This window comes from Pseudopodoces humilis, chromosome 15, assembly GCF_049639895.1.
Source record: "Pseudopodoces humilis isolate 2021_Gansu_Grassland_sample_001 chromosome 15, ASM4963989v1, whole genome shotgun sequence".
NCBI classification, from domain to species: domain Eukaryota; kingdom Metazoa; phylum Chordata; class Aves; order Passeriformes; family Paridae; genus Pseudopodoces; species Pseudopodoces humilis.
Window position 1 is genome coordinate 10135354 of NC_142214.1, and position 20258 is coordinate 10155611.

The 20258-nt window shown below is 40.2% G+C and overlaps 1 protein-coding gene across 6 annotated transcripts in view; it reads right to left on the minus strand.

Moving 5' to 3' along the window:
* Positions 1-2299: 2299 nt before the first annotated feature.
* The window catches only part of TENM1 (teneurin transmembrane protein 1), a 313634-nt gene continuing 295675 nt past the window's right edge, over positions 2300-20258 (minus strand). For all 6 annotated transcript variants that reach the window (XM_014258759.2, XM_088062503.1, XM_088062504.1 and 3 more), the window contains 5 exons: positions 16006-16302; positions 11427-11814; positions 9505-10725; positions 8862-9004; positions 2300-7452 (listed from right to left, as the gene is read on the minus strand). In XM_014258759.2, the coding sequence (XP_014114234.1) occupies positions 6694-7452; positions 8862-9004; positions 9505-10725; positions 11427-11814; positions 16006-16302 (2808 nt within the window). In that variant the 3' untranslated portion in view covers positions 2300-6693. The remainder of the gene's footprint in view (positions 7453-8861; positions 9005-9504; positions 10726-11426; positions 11815-16005; positions 16303-20258) is intronic.

Consider the following 20258-nt stretch of genomic DNA (forward strand, 5'->3'; position numbering starts at 1 on the left):
CTCCACACCTGCCTTGTTTTTACCTTACTAAAGGCAAGTTGGATGTGAACAATGACAGAACTAAGTGGGCTGCAAGTCCAGGATTCAGTGAAGTGGGGATGCTCCAAGCAGCACTTGATAAAACTGAAAGGTTGACCTTTTTACCCCTCTGAGTGTGTGAGGGAGACAGTGCAAGCGATAAAAGATTTTCTGTGAAGCACATGTTTCTTGTAAACCAGCAATAGGAGCAAGTGCAGTAAATGAACAGCTCCATCTTAAGAGGGACTAGTGGGCTACGTTGCTGCAAAGTTGTGGTTGAGGCATTTTCAGTTCATTACCAGTTTCTGTCTAATTGAAAGCCAAATTTCATCTACGGTGAACTGTCCCATTGTATTTTACACTGCATGTACATGTATTGCTCTGTGCCTTCTTTGTACGTGTGCTTGTTGGTTGAAATTAGTTTTATCTTAATACAGTGCCGTACAGTGGCAGATCCAGCATGATTTCCTCTTTAATAAAATATTTAAAGGCTGTTTTTTTATTGTTACATAACGCAGCAAATGCACTGCCTGGTTTGCTGTCACTTGTGCCCATTGAAGCTTTCCCTTCTCCTCCCTGCCTTAAAGGTTTCCCAGCCTGCTGTGAGCCTGTGGCATCTGGTCCCTGGCAGTTCTTCTCCAGCTTTACAAACCATGCTTCCCCAAAGCCCGCTGAGCTGTTGGGTGCTGGCAGTGTGTGTGTGCAGCCCCAGCCTTCCCAGGGAGCTCTTCTGCTTTCCAAGTGCTGGGTCTAAAACCCTTGTTCATCTGGCCTCTCCTGGGAGCAGGAGCAGGTGTGCCTGGAAATCATCCCTGGCAGATGATTGCACAGTGGTAGGGATGCAAGCAGTGGGAAGAACTTTGCCCAGGAGCTATTTCCTATAGAACTGTCCTATTGACTTGAGGCTGCATGTGGAAAACCTGCAGCACACAAGCAGCAGCTGCCTGCCTGCTTTGCAGTGCAGTGAGCTGAGGATAACTGGTTTGACTGTGGTTGACTCCAGAAGTACATTGTTCTTCTGAAAAATACATAAAATAGGCCAGAAGATGCCATTTCTGTTTAAAGCTGAGAATATTGTTTCCATTTCTGGTGTAAATTATTAAGACAGAGGCTTGTATTGTTTCTTTTGGGTACCCAAGGGTCTGGAATTGCTGTAGGCTTAAACAAGGTGGAAACAGAGAGAAGCTGATGGTGCCTGTGAGATGAGTAGATGCTTGGTTATGGGAACAGTAAAAGGGAAATTATATTGATTTCCTACAATGACTTAGGTGTGAAAAGCTACAGATCCTTTTAGAGAGAAGCAGCTGCATTTTGTGGGTATGACTTCCAACATGATGTCAGTATTGCCTGCTGCTTCCTTCCCACCTTCTCCTTCACGCTGCAGCCCCACAGGGCTTGGCCCCTCGCTGCTGCCCTGTTCCCCTGCCAGCCCTCCCACCCCTATCCCCTCGCTGCCACAGCCCCAGCTCTGGCAAGTGGCTTGTAGTTCACCGTGTTTTCCCCGCTCTGGCTCTCTCCCCAGCAAAGGCAATGCTGCTCCCCTGCAGCAAGTGATGCTCCCTCAGCTCTGGCTCCACTAAGCCCTCCCCTGCTCCCTGTCTAGATTGTGCAGCATTCCATCAATACGATATCCCAGGATGGTTTTCTTCCCTTTTCCACGGGAGCATCCACCCCCTTTGGAATCACTTCTTTCTCATCCACCCAGCACAGCTTCAGCTCTCCTGCTTGGTTCTTACCCAGCCCAGCTGGGTTTTTCACCATGTAACCATTTTTTTAGCCTTATGCATTCCTTGTGCCCCTTCACTCATGTGCTCCTTCTCTCTGCTGCATGTACTGGGCTTTCAATGTTTTATTTTCCTGGGTACATACTTTCGATAATGCAGAATTATACATCATCTATTTGAGTCAGCTCTAAAGAACATGCAGATACTTAAACTTTGCTACTCACACTACCAGAAACATTGCCTTCACCCACTCTATTATCAGGAGTGCAAAGGCATTTAACAGCATATTTTTTCTCTCTCACATTTGGTTTGATGAAATGTAATAACCTTTACACAGAAACTGGCTGGGATTTCACCTGCAGTAAAACCTGCAGAGTTATAAGCATGAACTTTGGTGAATCAGAAGTAAAATTAAATCTTGCCTAGCAACATCCTGTCCCCAACTTTTGAGTCAATCAATATTGGCTGAAGTCCTCCTTTAGCTTTATGGAAGCACCTTTTACATGACCTCAAATACTGATGTAAACTGGTGTAAACAAAGACAACATCACATGCCATAAGTTTGCACCTTTATTTTTTAAAAATGAAATAGTCAAAGTACTTTCTTTTTCAAATATCGACACATAATATATTAACTTTCAATATTTACAGTGTGTTGCTGGGATGTTCTTGTAGAAAATGCATGCTTCTGGTCTGAAACCCAGAGCAAAATGCATCAGACCATTTAACTGCAGCCATATAACATAAACCTGTACAGTATCCAGTCACTATTCAGCACAGGAGTTAGAGCAGGAATAAAAAAATTGGGATCTATTGTTTCCTAGCAACGAGGCTGAGGCCATTATAACACAATTTCTGTAAGATCAGAACCTCTTACTGGTGTTAGACAGAAAGTGAAGATCTTGGCATACATTGTAAACATTTTTTACTGTTGATGAGAAAGCTAAAAAGGAACATTACTTTGACATATATTGTATGCTATGCTTCTTTTTCTTTTTTATTGACATTTCTGCCAGAAGAGTATGAAGATTTTAATGTTTTATCATGGTTCATACAAGTAAAATACTGTCAAGGACACGATCTGATATACTAACATTTATTAAAAGGCTAAAGTCCATCACGAGATCTAAGGAAAAACTGGAAATTGTCAAACATGTTTCCTTAGACAAATAATGGCAGGTGACAAATGCCCAGACAAATCCACAGCAATTCCATTTCCAGAAACATTCCTAGTTTCTGCCTTAAAGTGATTCCACTGGCAGTCAGGGTGCTTTTGACCTGGTAATGTTTTGTATCAAGGAGAGATTTAAATAACAGCCAGCATTTGATGGGAAAACCCTTGGGGCTGTTGGCACAGCCTGAGCTGCGTGTCACCCGGGTGCCACCACATCGGATCAGCTGCAGTCTGGGGAATGCCCCGGACACACAGACACCCCTGGGCACTGCCTGTCTCCTTTGGCTCAGCTAAACCATGAGCTCCTCTGCCTAAACCACTTTCCCTTCTAGAACAGCACCTTGGCTTCCAACAATGCCCACTGCTCACCGTGGAGGAGCTGCTGCCCCTGGCCCAGCCCTGGGGCAGGGGTTGCAGGGTGGGACCCCAGAGCATGGCCACGAGGCCACCTCTGCCCAGTGCCCAGCTGAGGGATGCAAGAGAGCTCAAAACCAAAGAGCCAAGGTGTGTATACCCAGTTGCACATCGACCACTTCATATATATTTATTTGGCTATGTTCTACATAGATATCTATATATATATTTATAACTTTGAAATGTTCTAGATTTACTAAATAAATATGAAAGCAAAGGAAATGTTAACTTGTACACACTATCTGTTTGGCTGTCATAAAAAATATAGTGTGTATTTCTCATGGTAGGTACTTTGCTACAGGATAGTGTGCAATAGTGGATTTTATTTATTTTTATTTTATACTTTAATTATTTTATTTTATTTTTCCCTCTTTCAGAACCCTGTTTGCAGTGCAGAATGCTAGCATTAAATTATCTGATCTAAATAACAGTAAAAATTTCCATGCTATTTTTTTTCTTTTTTTCTCACTGGGTCTCTAGGTAACAGTGCAAAATACAAAACTAAAAAAAAAAATAAAATAAAAGGAGAACTACATAAAAAAACCCAAACCCACCAAAAAACCCATTGAGAAATTGCTCTAACTACTCAGGAGAAAAAATGGAGACTGAAATATTCCCTGCCTCCATCTGAGGTTGTTCATGAACAAGATGGTCCAAAAGTATTTCTTCATGTAGTTCTCACAAATCACTGCTGGCTGGCCCATATGTAGCTGCAATATGACTTCAATCTCCTATCCTTGCTCTTTCAGCAATAACTTGTTTCTTGAGCACTGTCATCTCAACACGACATCTATATTCAGTTTCCTAAATTTAAGGAACTGTTCTGATGAAGGCATTTCTTTTTGCTTTTGTAACTGGGCCATGTACTGTCATGTGAGTCTTAATGAAACTGTATTCTCATAAGAAATATTGTTCAAAATGTACTTTAGACTGCACCCAGGAAATGGGAAAATGCCAAATCTACTTTCAAAGACAAACTGGTAACACATTTAACTCTTTGACCTTTTGGCATAACATGAGAACAACAGTAGTCAAGGCAGTATTAAAAAACACAACTGTAGGTAATACAAAGTGCATTTCCTGCATATAATACAAATATAACTTTAAGAAACTAAAGGCACAAGCTAACTAAATATGTATTACATACTAGAAATGCACAGTTCAAGGTAACTCTAATAGCTCCAAATATTTGTTTATAATGGATATTTAAAGCAGTTTGAAAATGATCCTCATTAGTGAATTGCAAAAAAGTATAATTGCTTAAAATATAAGTAAAATAGACTCTAATATTGACATCTTGGATCAGTGATAAAATACATCATCACATTTATGAATGCACTCTCTATATACAATTCATAAATTATTCTTCCATTGATTAGAAGTGTATTAGAGGCTCAAGGATTCGAAGGTCCATTTTTAGGCTGGTGTGGAGGTATTCAAATTCTCTGTGATTTTATGGAAAATTACAGAAATCTGAGCTGTCAAACCTGGATGTTGCCAGCTCCTTGTTCTGTACATTAGTTAATGATGAGCCTGATCAGAATGTGTATATGCAGATTTTGGTCCACAGGTCCCCCTGGCTGGGGACAGAGGAGGACTTCAGGGACCAGGCTCCCACTCAGCCTGATCCTGCATCCCCAAAGCTGCACTGGCTCCCAGGGGAGCAAAAGGAATCTGGGAAGAGATGTTAATGGGCTGAGGCTGAGACCTGAGCTCAAACCCCAGGGAGGGGCTCAGATCTCAGGTGCCAATTCAGGCTCATCTCTAACTTGGGTACAGTCTGCTCCACTTGCCCAAAAACAATGGAAAAAAGAAAACTGGGGGAAAAAAGACAGAAAGATAAAGAATGCACTTTGTTGGCTTCCGTAAATACAAGCAGAAATTGTTCCAATATATTTACTATGTCTGTTCTGAAAGAAATGTGCAATAACTTCACTGCTATGGATACACAGGCTCTATAACAAAACTTCTAGATCCCTCTGGAAAACTGCTTGCCCATTCCCCCCTCCCTGTGTGCCTGACCCACCTCCTGATAATCAGGTCTTCTAAAAATGACAAGCTGGAGGAAGGATCACCTATGCTGCTATGAAGTAACTGTGCCAGTAGGGCATGTTACCTTGGGAAATAAAAATGTCTGTCCATGCAATATAATGCTTTTCTACGTGCTCTAGATATTGAGCTGAAAAGTGAAGAGTCATCCCCAAAATGTTCTACGTTTATCAACATATTTACTATCCACACTTAGGTTCATCAACTCCCAACCCACCAATCTTCTTCAGACTCGAAAAAATGAGTACTAAAACAGGATTATTAATTTGAGATGAAAAGAGCATGATGCTTAAACCCAACAACACTGCATCTTCCAAATCATCTGTGCAAAGACAAGTCCTGGCCCAGTGACTACAGGCAGGACTGATGATGCACAGTCTGATACTGCTCCGTGAGGGCTTCCAATGGGGTGTCCCCAAAGCACTGGGTTACAGCCCAGCCTGGAGCACACATGACAGTGGAGAGCCTCCTGAAGACTACAGTGCCCACTAAGCCCACTTTAGCCACCCCATGTCTGGCTGAAGCCTGACCAGCACAGTGCCACCAAGCAGACTGGCAGCTCTGTTCATGCTGTCAGACCCCAGTATATCCCAGTGCTGAGGAAAACCCTGGGAGAGAGGCCTGACATGCACAAGTGGACACAATGTGATGCTCAGCATGGAGTGGCTGAGGGGTGGCCACAGCTGAGCAAAGGCCATAGGGGACATCCTTGTACATACTGAATCTAACCCAAGTCAGATTTCCCAGGTTAGAAAATCCCTTAGCTTTTAATTGTGAGGGACATGTGTGGGGTTGGTGAGCAGCTGTGAAGTTTCCATACACAGTCTGGTTTCTGTATGCAATCCCTTGAATTTATGGGAGATCTCACTGGAATAAAAGACACTCAGTAAATATGGGTTGCAGAATCAGGATCTGTAACCATTTAAATAACTGGTGAATTATTAAATCAACAACAAAAAACTTGTGTTTTTTTAGGAGAAGGCAGAGCACATGGCACTTGCCTCTGCCTTGCAGGGCTGTGAAGTGTCACCCTGGGCACCTTGCGCGCAGGTCGCGCCGCTCGGCTCGCAGGACTCTGCTTCTGAAATTTTTGAATACTGCCACACAAGAACTAAAAATTGTCACTGTCATCTCTCAAAGAGTTAAACAAACAATATTAAAATACCATCTTCTGTCACATTTAAAGGCAGTTGGATATGTTTTTCCTCTATATTTATATATACAGAGTTCTGATCTAGAAAAACCAATACAATAAACCATTTTACGTTTAAAAACAGGCAGTCTTTGGTGACGCAAAGGCAGAGATTTTCTTTGTTACCTTCTGCCTATTTCACTCTGTCTCATGAAATGAATATTATTGGCACTGTCAGAAAGTTCGAGATACTGCTCCACAGATAGAACAAAATATCCATCGTAGCCTTGTACCCGCCCAGTGCTTAAAAGCTGTTGTTTCTCTCCATCTGTCCATGCCCGAATTCCTTCTTCCCCCTCCTGCAGCCGCCTCTGCTCCTTAGTCCAGGCCTGAGCCACGGCTCGCTGCCTGGCTATCTCCAGGACATGGTTCTTTTCCTCTTCCACCGTGGTTCCGTAGCGCACGTTGAAGCAGAGCGCGCCGTGCTGGAGCTGGATGTCGGCGAAGCGTCTAGTCCTGCCATTGATCACTGACGTCATCTGCGACACCGTCACGTTGACGCCATTCTCCAGGATGCGACGCCCCCCGGTGCTGCCAATCAGGGCCAAATCTTCTTCCAAAGAGCCCAGCTTGATGAAGTAATGGGTGTCCCGGCCCTCAATGGTGAAATGCAGGTTCTCCAGATAATGAGCATTGTTGAGGATGGCAGCAATGCGCCGGCTGTCCTCATTAGCCACGCCGATAACGTCAGCTGTCACTATACCATCCTTTATAGCGAATTTGATGCCTTTTCCAAATACTGAAGGAACAGCTGCAAATCTCAGTTGCTTCACTCCTTCAGAACACTTGCCATCGCTATACCTGGGTGTCATAGGAAGTTGGTCCAAGGATATGAAGTTTCGGAGTTGCTTTTGTAGCTCACATTGAATGCCAAGGATGGTCTGGAAAAGAAAGTATCAATTAAGTTTGAAGGCAAGGTACCTTGAAGTTCATTAGAGTATCTCACCCTGCTCATCTCTTAATTGCTTAGAATGGATGTTCAATTTGTTTGGAAAGTATCGTGCACACCTAAAGAATGTTGGCATATGTACAGGGTTTTTAATCGCTTATGGTAGCGCTTTCTGTCTCTTGGACTCCTTCATTTCTAGGAAACAAATGGAAGTGTATTTATCACAAATGCTATTTTTGTATTTGTTTTTTTATTTTTCCTCCCCCTTGAACTGTTATTCTAATGGCTGGTTTTTCATCCATTAGCAGCACAGGGAAAACTGAATTCAAAGCTACGCCCTTTCACGTGGCTCTGCTTAGTCTCTGTGTGTTTAATTACATCTTCTGTAGAACCATGGTAATGAATTTTATAGCCCATTCTTTAAGGAAAGCACGTTGTGAAGTTCTTGAGACACGAGAATAGTAGACAAGTACATCACATCTGTAGATCTTGCTCCCCATAGAAGCTAGAAGAAACTTCAGCTCTCTGTCTATTAACACTATACCTGTCACTACATCTTTTCTGTGCCTTGGAATAGCTTAACATCACAAAGTGATAACTTTCCATGCACATGCTCCTACATCTGGCATGAGCTCTGACCTTCCAGCCTTCTGTACTTGGTGGATGGTAACTGTCTTAAATGCTGGGAACATGAATGTGAACTCTCAGTTGCCCTATGCTTCTCTTTCTTTCTATGATTCTCTTTCATTCTATGCTTTCTTTACAATAGAAGAAAGGCATCTTTACAAAATCATATACCTTTGTTAACAGATGCTCATATGCAAAATGTGAATGACTGCTCCGAATATCGGTAGTTGGTCCTGTTGCAGTCACACTGATTGCCTGTCTCTTTTGTTACTGAAAACAAGCCCTGGAGTAAGACTATGATTTAGAGACCCCTTATAAATCCATAGCAGCATTTCTGTTTCCTGCAATAATTATGCAGAGGTACTGAGTTGTAAAGCTGTTTATACACTTGGTGATTTTCCAGTGCTTGTCGCATCTTTGCTAATGAAGATGAAAATCTGCTGTTTTATTTTTTTAATTCCACAAGATTTTCCGTGGGTTTTTTTCAATGTTCACACAAACACTTCTACCCTTCTGCCCATCCTGCACCTCAAATTTGGATATTTTCTCTATAAATAACTGCAAATTTTCTTCACTGTGCTGCCAAAAGCTTCTCCTTGAACCTCTCCTCCACTCTGATGCCAGTATGTAATTGACAACCTTAAAGTTTCTAGCATTCTTAAACAATTTACTTTGCCTATTACATTGAAAGACATTTTTTCCTTGGTATCCGATTTTTTTAATTAAAACTCCTTAATTTAGTATTAAAAGCAGCTGAAGAGAATGTTTGCTAACCTTTCCAGGATCCCACTCCTGGGTTTTTGTTTGAAGCTGTAGAAGTTCGTATGTTGTCCCCAAAGCTTCTATCTCTGGTTTTGGGAATCCAGGCAGCACGTTGTGCAACTGGAAACCAAACAGCTCTAGCCAACTTCCAATGTCTACAAAACAAGAAAAGAATGCTGGCAAAAAGGCTCATAAATCCTAGAAAAAGTGAGGGCAGCCTGCAGAAATTCCAGCTATGCATAAATAATTATTTCACATCAATTTATGTTTCCTGCACTAGCTACAGCATTTATTGTAGCAAAGAAATTATTTGGTTACACAGCATAGCTATACTCAAATCAATGGCATTCCTTCTATCTACTTAGAACAGAAAAAATTCAAATTAAGCTGCTTCCATTCTTCCCCTAATTTTAGCACTGAGAAAAGCAACAGAAGCAGCTATTAATTATTTTCTTGGTTACAATAAATGTTAAAGAAAACAGATCAAGCTCAGTAAGATGCAATCTATTAAAGAAATTACTTCAATAGATTTAAAATTAGAGACTTTCTGGCTGCAAAAATTTCAGGAATGTTTCAGTTGTGTTTCAGTAACACAATTCGAGAAAAAGTTTTATTTTCATTAGAGACATTTTCATGAAAGACAGGTTACTTTTACCTGTTGTATACTTAGCAACATCTTGGATTTTGCCAACTGGGTAATTATTTTCAAATGAATAGAGATTAAATGGTTGTGGGACAGCATTCAGGTGCTTCCATATACGGTGATTTGGTGTTGTCCACCGACCAGCAATGACGTCATAGTCCCGCTGACCCAGATGAACTAATTTAGTAAGAGAATCATAGAGTCCTCCATGAAAACCAATGATAACCTCGAAATCTGGATTAGTGTCCTGGTAGATCTCTCCATATGGGGTGTACAAAATTTCTTTTATGACTTGGCCTCGACTACTAAACACAGCTAGAGGTGTCCCAGTGTTATCACAAGCAACATAATACTCTTCTCCACTGCTTAATTCCATTGCAATGAGATGACCTTGCAGATCATAATACAGGGATGTTATTTCTGAGCTTGTGTGATTGTACAAGTGAGTAACTCTTATTGGGTTGGAGAGATCAGCATAAAAGAACTGTAAGTGTTGTCCTAGGCTTGATTTGCTTGCAACTCGTCTTCCAAGACCATCATAACAGTATTGCACAGTCCAGCCAGACACTTTGTTATATGCTTTGTTCAGCAAACCATTAGAGTTGTACTCAAAGATCTCATTGCCTCTTTGCCTGAGAAAACCATCTTCGTCCATTTTATATTGAATTTCCCCAAGCCTGGTAATGCGATCTCTCAGGTCATATCTCAGAGGAGTGAGGCGCGCGCTGTTCCCATGGCTCAGCAAGTTGATGTTGCCATTAAGATCATAGCTGTAGCGCCACTGGGTTTTATCATTCACAGACACAGTCTGGAGCTGACCATCAGCATCATATTCATAAAAATACCTTGTAATATTGGCATCTACACCCACACGTATGTCACAGATCACCATGCGACCCATGTTATCATACTGGATGGTCATCCAGTAAGCAATAGACTTGAGAATTTCATACTGCACTTCAATCACCTGACCATTGGCACTGAAGATTTTGGTATGCTTCATCACAGTGGTGGTTATAACTTGGTTTAAATCATAATTAATGACACTGAATTTTCCAAATTGTTCAGTCCTGCCAGAAACATCGACATAACGGTACAGATCTATGGGAAGGGGCGTCTCGTTGATCATAGCCTGCATGCTCGTGACACGGAAGTTGTTATAGCTGTAGTCAAATCTGGCATTTACAAGCCCTTCTTCACTAAACCTGAAGATCTGGCGACCAATAAGTGGACCTGTCCAAAACAAATATGGGAAAGAGGAAAAAAAAGAAAAAAAATGATTTATGCCCCTGGTTTACTTACCCTCCAGATCTAGGACAGACAGGACATGACCTGACGTATGCCCTTTAGCCTTACTACTCCTTAGCTGTCTCAGAAAATACCATTAACTAAGAATATGTTAGACTGTTCTCTCACAAACTTTTATTAATGCTTGCCCTACAAATTATTTATATTTTATTAATATTTATTTAAATGAATGCTGTTTTACTCATAATTATGATTTCTATTACAAGATAATTCTAAACTAAATTTATTTCACACAGTGATTTCCTTCCTCATATAAGCAGTCCTTTTGAATTTATGTTATATTATGGTGTAAACACGGAAACTTGAAAATAAAAACAATAAACCAACTTGATTTAGTATTTAGCAAATATCCACACAGAGGAATAAAACCAACAAAACATTCTAAGATCTATTCCATACCAAGCAATAAAAAGAAAACTGTATTTCAAGTGGGACAGCTATGTTCACCTATGGATGCAGACACAGAGATATACACACATATTTTTCCAGTGAAACATAAAATATAAGAACCTGTGAACATAAAAATAGTGGAATTTCATGCCAGGTAAGTGCAAGTTCAGGGTGTCGTGAATGATGAGTGTCACATTTTAAGGAGCCAAAAACTTTAGCAAAGTAGTCAGACAAACCTGTTTGCCTGTATCTGATGGTACAGATGAACCCATCATGCATTAAATGTATTGTTTTAATAACCCCAGAAGATTCCTCGTAGGTGAATGTGACTTGTGTAGTGTCATACAGGATCTCGGAGAGCCGGGACTGCTTGGTGTACTTGTACAGGACCCTGCGGCCCGTGCCGGGGTACAAGGTCTGCAGCAGCCGCCCGTCCCTGGCGAGGTCCTGGATGAAGGCGGCCCCGCTGTCCGGAGGGGTGTAGATGTTGCGGTAGTAGCCGACGGACAGCATGGTCTGCAGGGCGTGGCGCACCATGCTGGGCATCGTCACCGACTGCAGCGACTCCGACTGGTCGTACTCGAAGATGTAGCGCCGCTGGCTGTGCAGCAGGAGCATCACGGACTGCAACCAAACAGCAAGAGCACGGTAAGGGGCGGATCAAGCACGTGGGGATCCAGCTAGTGAGCGCCTGAAGGTTATGGAAATGTTGAAACAACCACTCACTCTTGTTGTTTGCTCTTACTCTTTGTACAATTCCAAGTGAAGCTTTCAGCTCCACGAGACCTGGCCAGCAAGGTGATACAGAGCAGGAGGTAAGTCTAGTAAGTCTAGAGGTAAGGGTCTCTAAACTGGAAGGCAGATGTGACTCTCAGTAGCATTTCAGCCTCATGCTGACTTGCTATGTTGCTTTGAAATATTTAGGGCATCCACTCAGGAAGCAATAACAGAAGGAAACTCTTCCTCACACACAGGCAGAGCATCTGCACCAGCAGATGTATCTAGAAGAGATGGAAAGCTTTGTGCATGTACGAGGTGTTTAGCTTTTATTGGCATTCTGCTTATCTCCAGCACAGATCTAGCCCTTTTCCACTGTATCTTCTTTTAAATACACAATGCCCCAGAGTTCATAGTATCTCCATGCTTACAGATGGATGAAAATACTCACCAGATTCTTTGGTGTGACTACTTCTATTGTTTACTTTTAATGTTTACAAAGAATATAATTTCTATACAGGTACTTGGTATTTGCCCTGTGTTGGTTAATTGTGGCTAGTTAATGAAATATGATTTGCTTATCTGGCAGGTGAATGTGCAAGCACAGCAGACTTTTTCTATTGATAATTAAAGTTTGGGTTCTGTATGCCTTCTCACCCACCATGTAAAGTCAGTGTCACAGAGCACAAGCCGGCTAGTGAACAGTCACTGTTGAAACAAAGATAATGAAAACACAGAATGAAAATATATGGGGGAACTCTGTAGCCTTCCCCCAGCTTTAGCAAGTGGCTTGGCAGGACCAGAACACTGCACATTCCTTGCGATATCTGAGTTGTTCTGGAGCACTGGCACTGCCCAGGTCTTAGCCCACAGCTCAAACCTACCATGCACATAAGCAAATTTGTCAGGCTTCTGCAGGACTGAGACATCATATAAAACAAACTTTTACATGGAACAGCATGGCTACTTTGTCATAGAGTATTGGGGAAAGAAAAGAGAAAAAACAGGATCTTTTCCCCTCTAAGCTCAAAAATCTTCTCTGGGAAGAAAACACAATAGATCAGCCCTGCAGCGTGTTAAGTAACACTGGCCCTGAGCCCCTTTTCTCTGACAAAATAAACCAACTGCCCATTCAAGGGGCCAGAGATAGGCTCAGCCTTGGCCATCCTCTCTGCACCCCCAGCCCCCTGCCTGCCCAAGATGTGTCTCTTCCTGCCCTTAGCAAAAGACATCTGTCACCTGTATAGCATCCAGACAGCACCAACATATGCCACTCCAGGTCACTCTCTGCCAACTGGTGACGACAGACCTTCACACCGAGCATTTTCTGATCACTTTATTGCTGCTCCACCAACCATTTCCAACATGCACCGTGTTTATTTTGTTTTCACCTTCAGTCAAGAGTCTCCAGTCTGCAGTAAATCACTGGCTGAACTCTCTCCTAGCACTGCTGTGATGCCTCTCTCTATATACTGCTCCCGTGCCTGTTTTTAAGCTGTCTGCCATTGACAAAGTATGAATAACAAGATCAGAAACATCCCCAATATAATTTTAGTGCCCCTGTGTACCATTTTTACAGCACTTTGTGGCTTTTTCACTTTTGTCCAGGATAGTAAAAAGATAGACAGTACAAGGGCTGGAGATTGAGTACCTTCTCAAGCCTATTAAATGATACCATAAAGGGAAAAAAAAATTAATTCCCAATTCATTCTAATAATATTACAATAGATTTTTCAACTCTGCACAAATTGGGTTCTAATTGTTTTAAAGGATTTCGGAGGGTAGCTCATAAAACATCCAAAAATCTGTCATTTTATTAAAGCAACCAGAGCCTGGTCAACCACATAATGATTGATGCCGTATGGTGTATCAAGATAAACAGCCAGTGGCCAATTACTGGGAGCTCTGCTGGGAATAGACAAATGCTGAGCATCACCACTAGATGTCATTTCTGCCCAAAAGACACACACAGACACTCATCTGTTTTGTCTGCCAGATTTTGGAAGTGAGCTGGGAGTATTCAGGAGATTTTATAACAGCATTAACTAATAGAGGAAACAAGAGATCTTGCTTGATCTTTGAGATTCAGTTTTGGCCAAGCTGAATCTCATCAGTAAGAATTATTTACAATGCTAATGCTGTAATGATTTTTAAGATCTTAATTATTTGAGCTAATTTTCTAAGGGGCAGAGATTTTTGAAGATGTACAGTTAACTCATCAAGTGATAAAAATGAAGAATTAAATAACTATGAATTGGAAGCAACCTATATAATTGATTTTTTTTTTCATGTAAGGAATTATTTGGTCTTACAAGGCTTCAGACAACCTTTAGCAATCATTACATAATTAACACAATGAGTTATTGACTTTAATGGAGCCACAAAGCTATATTTCAATGTCTAATTTTGACAGTGAATTCATCTTTCTTTGGCACAAGGAACAACAGTCATGAAAGTACATTAAATAGCTGGGAGATTATTGTCCATCGTCTGAATGACTTTCTATAATTTTAATGACAAGTTACAGCATTACCCAAGCTACTACCTGAATCAGTAAACTTCTGCCACTTGCTTCTGCAAAATCAGGATTTGGCCTTTTGTGTAGAATTCTAGAATAATAGCATTAAGTTATAAGACTCTATTTATGAGCTCATCATAAAGAACAGACAAAGTGGTCTGGAAAGATAAGAAGCATACATCTTTCAAAAATAGGTCCAAAGAAAAAAAAAAAAAAAGAGATTCCTCCAAAAGGCACATTGCCCAAATATTTGAAAGCTGTACAAAATGTCTGTTTACTTGTAATTTGCAAAAGAGCATACAGACAAAAAAGCCCTAACAAATTTATCTGAAACAAACTTCTGAAGCTCCTGGGGTTGCCAATCTTGCTAATACATGCAAGAACCACGCTGCATGCAGTCAAGGAGGAATCACATTTTTATGCGTTTTCCAGTCTTGATAGTTTTTTTTTCACTGGGTTAGGTTTAAATTTTTTGAGGATCAAGCTTAAATACATTCAAAATAAGTACAGCACAATTTATCTTAAAAGTACACATTTGGAACTCTTCAATATACAAGTAACTTCAAAGTCACTGGATTTCCTGTGTGATTTCCTCCTATCAATGTTACCTCTTCTGCCCCCACCCCCCATAGCCTTTTTCCTGTGGTTTACAAGTTCAGAGAAAATGTTCTGCTAACTCAGGGTATATTGGATATTCCAAGATGTTCCTATTTAAAAAACTTTGAGCATGAGTTTGCACTGAGTTCTGAAAGCTTTAAAAATATAGACTAGCTTTTTAGTTTTGAAAGACAAGACCAAACAAAATGTTACTACAGATGAAGATGTTCCTCCTTGGTTTGTACAATATTTATCTCTACATTTTATGACCATTGCCTCTAGATATACATGCAACTTAAAATATTCAGGGAATTTAGATGTGAAGTCATCATAAAAGCAGAGCAGTAACTCATTTCATATGAATATTTCCCCCCCAAATGCCCCCCCCCACCTGCCTTAAATACTGCAGTAAGCTTTCTCCTCACAGGATCAATCCCTTGTTTAACATACAGCACTGAACAGGTAAGCTTGTGCTCATGGGCTCCTAATTTTGGCATAAAAGAACTGTGTTTGTGGGGAGGAAAAAAGTTATCTTTCAGGACTGTTATCTTTCTGACTGTTATCCAGGGTAGCAACACGATTTTCAGCAGTTAGGGTGTCCTTTGTTCACTTGAACTTGGACTGAGACCAGAATGTTGTTTTGACCTACCAATTAAACAAACCTGTGGTGCTGATAACTTTCTTCAGAACTAAACTGAAGGTTTGAGCAGGTGACATGTAGGTCTGAGCATATCCAGAGACATTTTTATCTAGTTATGTAATTCTATGCATTTTCTGGTTTAAAAGTCTTAAACAGTCTTGCAAGAGGTAGCATTATAATGTAGTTCAAAATATAATAAATAAATAAATTTTTATATATATATTATATAATACCCATTTATAATTTATAGTATTTAAAGTATTTATACAATAAATATATATAATATAATAAACCAAATTTTTTTTTTTGCCTTGGCATAAACCCCACTTTTAAAATAATTTACCTTTTCTAGATATGTGTAACTCCATATTTTACCATCTGCCCATGTTCTGGAAATGATGTTCCCACTTGGATCATATTCCATTTTCTCAGTCCAGGTTCCTCTTTGGATATAGGTGACTAATCCAGAGTGTGAATAAGTGATATTGACCTCATTGTACTTGCTGATGGGGGACCATAAAATGGGGCGTCCTGTCTGGTCATACATAATTCGAAGAGTGAATTTTCGATGATCATCATAAATCTTTCCTGTTCTGGTGACATGGTCAAAGTCAATGGAGAGCAGGTTTCTGTTGTGGGTCTAAACACAAAGATACAGTACGGTAAGAATACAATGCATCCTAAGCATACCCAACACAGACATGTCTGTGTCAGCCCTAATCAAAGTGAGCAATGGTTTAACATTGTGACTTGGGCCTTACCGAAGACAAGAAAATACAAAAGATTCAGATGAGAAACAGAAGGACCAAAAAAAAAAAAATTGTTCCTTACATTCAGTGTTATTGTATTTGGCATTACAGATTGTTTCCATGTGCTAAACCCTCACCTCTGCTCTCACCTTTTCCTGAATTTTTCTTCTTCTCAGCTGTGGATAAAATTCTTTATTCCAGCCAAAAATGTGTAGTTAAGCCCATGAACTAAGAAAGATCTACTATCTCACATCCTCTCTTGAGCTCTGTTAACACTGACAGGTCAGCTGCTGCTCTGGGACAGCCCTCACAGCCCAGCTCACATCCTGGTGCTGCAAAGGGCAGAGCTGTGCTTGCAGTTCCTGCAAACCCTGCTCACCAGTGTCCTCATCCTTCCTCACAAAAACACCTCACTCCCAGACTCCTGAAAGCCAGCAGCAGCTGTGCCTGGTACTCACCATATTTCTTGTTGCAGCTCTCACCACATCTGGGACCAGCAGCTCGCTGTGTCTGACAGATGGAACACAGCCCAGTGCTCAATTTGAAATCAAGTTCAAAACTGAGTCAGATTCATGAAGACAAAATACATTTATCCAGTGCTATCATCATCTGCCTCCTTAGATCATTCAGTCACTGGGAAATCTCTATTAAACACCATTTCAATCAGATATATAATTCAGAGAACCATAAAATATTGTTCATTGACATGTCTTTTTCAGATCAATGCTCAATGTGCTTGTTGCATTAATCTACCACATTTTATCTGATCACTCTATTCTCATTAATAACTTCCTTGCAGCACAGATAATGCCAGAGCAGGTGTCAGCACAAAGCATGGCTCAGTGCTTGCTCCTCTCTGAGACCTGGAGGCACAGGCAGGAAGTAAATGGTTAATAAACCTTGGTTAATAATTCAAGATGTGATTAGGATGAACTTTTCTTTTCCATTCCTCTGTTTTTAGATACAAAATAATCTGAGAATCTAGAAGAAACAGGTGTTCTTTCTTCAACTACCATTTTTGGGGCTCTATACACACACGTCTAATGGTGCTCACTTACAATAGCTGTAAAATACCTATATACCCCTGTAGAGTGCTGTAACTATTACAATTTATGCTCTAATGATAGTAAAATGTGATGCTCAGTTAAACTGCGTTTGCTTTTATACTTGCTTGATGGTTTAGGTTTAACATAATTTATCAAACTTCTGAAACTTCTTAAAATTTCTGAAAAAAAATCCTCTTGGCAGCAAAACAACTGAAAAGCAAGCAGGAGGTATATTCCTATGTCATATTAATTTGTGTTCTATGTACATGTTTAATGTTCTTATTGCTATTATTATCACTGTAGAATGCAGCTAGGACAAAGAAGAGCCTCAAATACAAATTGCTTGCAATCTGAATTTCAGGGACTATACAACAAATAAGAATGAAAACCAAACAGAGGCAGAATTAGCAGTGAAGTGGAAAGCAGCAGTAATTGAAAACTCACGGAGTTAAAATAAGGTTAAAATACTTCCCTTATATTGCACATTTTATGTCTCATTTGTTTACTTTCTTATATTAAAGTTAAGTTTAACACCATTCTCAAAGCAAGACAGGATCATAAATGGGTAGAAGGACTCATCCCAATGTTGCTATTGACAAGCTGATTTCAAATTCCAGTGGCTTCATGAAACGACTCCTCCAAGATCCATAAACCATAGTAAGGAGCCCCCTGAGAGTGGCTGGAACTTGTGTTCTGCTACGAGCCAGGAAAAACTGGTTTCTGAAAGCAATGTCAGGTTGGAATACCAGCTAATGAAAATAGGGAGAAAATTCAGCTGACTTCAATAATGTTAGAAGTGCATAAAAAGATATATTTATTCTATATTTATTAAACATTTATTGACTCTAGTTCCAGTTTCAGTTTTTTAGCTAGAAACCTTGCAGGGTAAATACCACATAAATGCGCACTTCTTTTGATTTAATTTCCAAGCATATCCTGCCCACCCTGCCTGATGTGTAAGTCAGATGAGATAATTGCATTCTTTCCTTGTCTGTGTTTTGACTTGAGCCAAGGCAAACTCATATAACCCCGGCAGAGGACTTGGTCCCATCTTTAGAATTTGATGTAAGACTGGTAAATAAAGGCAGATAATTTGCTAAATGCAATAATGAACATGGCTGTTAAAGCCTGTGTCTGCAGGACTTTTGAAATGAGGCCAGTGAGTTGCTTCTCTTGTTATTAAAAAAAAAAAAAAAAAAAAGCAAAAATAAGTAAGACTGGCCAAGCATTCAATTTTCAATTTTGTAGACACTTAGTTATAAAACCTGGACTGCATCCAATGCCACGTTCCTCAAGTTATGCAAAAGTCAGGAGGGAGCAGAGTTGCATTCTAATCAGTGTATTACTATGCATCATGCTCATCAGATTTAACAGCAGTCTTTGCTTCATTTTTAGAAGTCAATTAAAATAGCAGTTCTTGATAAAAAAGAAATCTTGCTAGATTAAGATTGATGTTAAAATGCCTGATTGTACATAGATTTATTATTAATATAAAATGCATACATGCCCACAGACTGTTTTATATACGTTCAGGAAGTGCTGGGGCAAGCAGTTCTTCACTTAAAGGAAACCTGTGGTTAATTTCTGTTTCCCTAATTGATTCAGACCCTGAGATAAAGTTGACTGTTCCAGCATTTCAGTTAACTTACTCACTTCTGTCCTATCTCCAGAGCAGAATTCACATCATGCAGAAGTCAAATTTTTTAAAATCCAGTGTTTCCAGCATTATTCAGAACATGCTAACAGTGACCTCTTTCCAAAACTGGAAATAACACTAATAGAGTGACATGCTTTCAAGATGGTTGCTAATTGCTATTAGAATCAAAAAAAGGTAGGACCAGGCAGAGATGGAAAAGCTTTATTCTCTTTCTCCTCTTCAAGTAGGTCATCCTTTATCTCATCCCCAGCTACCTGCCTTCTAATTTATACCTTTTAGCAGTCAAAGCCGTTTGTTTCACTGATGGTATCAGGATTGATTTCTAAGTAACATCTTTATACCTCATTTCTATGCCTTTTTTTTTTTCTTCTTTCTCAGAAAACTCTTCCATTGTGCTGTATTTTTTCTTTAACTGAGGCTCCTGCAAGTCTGTTCATTTCCACTGAGAACTGCTCCAATCCCTGGAGCTTTTCTTTACATATATTTTCAAAGTTCAGCACAGTTCTTCCTGCCCTACATTGCAAGCTTTCTAACACACTTCTTATTGTGCCAGGCATAGCATATTAAATGTTTAAATACTTTATTTTAAAAATATAACTCACTAAAAGTTTACAGAAGGTCTGCCCAGAATCTCGTCCAGCATGACTTCCAATGATGCTATCTTTTTCTTTCCCAGCAGTACTCAAGGATCTGTCCACAGTAAGTCCTAAATTCATTTCATTAGTTGGCATACTGTTCCAAACACACTGTAGAATGGTACTTTTGTTCCTGCTGTGCAGCATTTTCTATAATCACCAAGATAAGAGAGCTGCCTCTGGGTAGATTCCTTTGCTGCATTGTTCCAGTTCCTTCCATCTCCACTGACTCTCCATTCCACCAGCATACCATGCAGGCATCTCCATGATAAAGATGAACTCCAGGATCCAGTTATTTCTGCTATTCTCTAAAGTCCTTCTTCATGGTATTACCCACCTCAGTAGTCTGTCTGTCCCTTTCCCTTGTGCCTTATTTACATGGTGTCTCCTTTGTACAGAATACAATTGGACTTGATGATCTTAGAGGTCTTTTCAAATATAAATGATTCTATGATTCTAACATTTCCCCTCCTTTCCACTCTAAAATCCTCCTTTTAGAGGAATCTCTG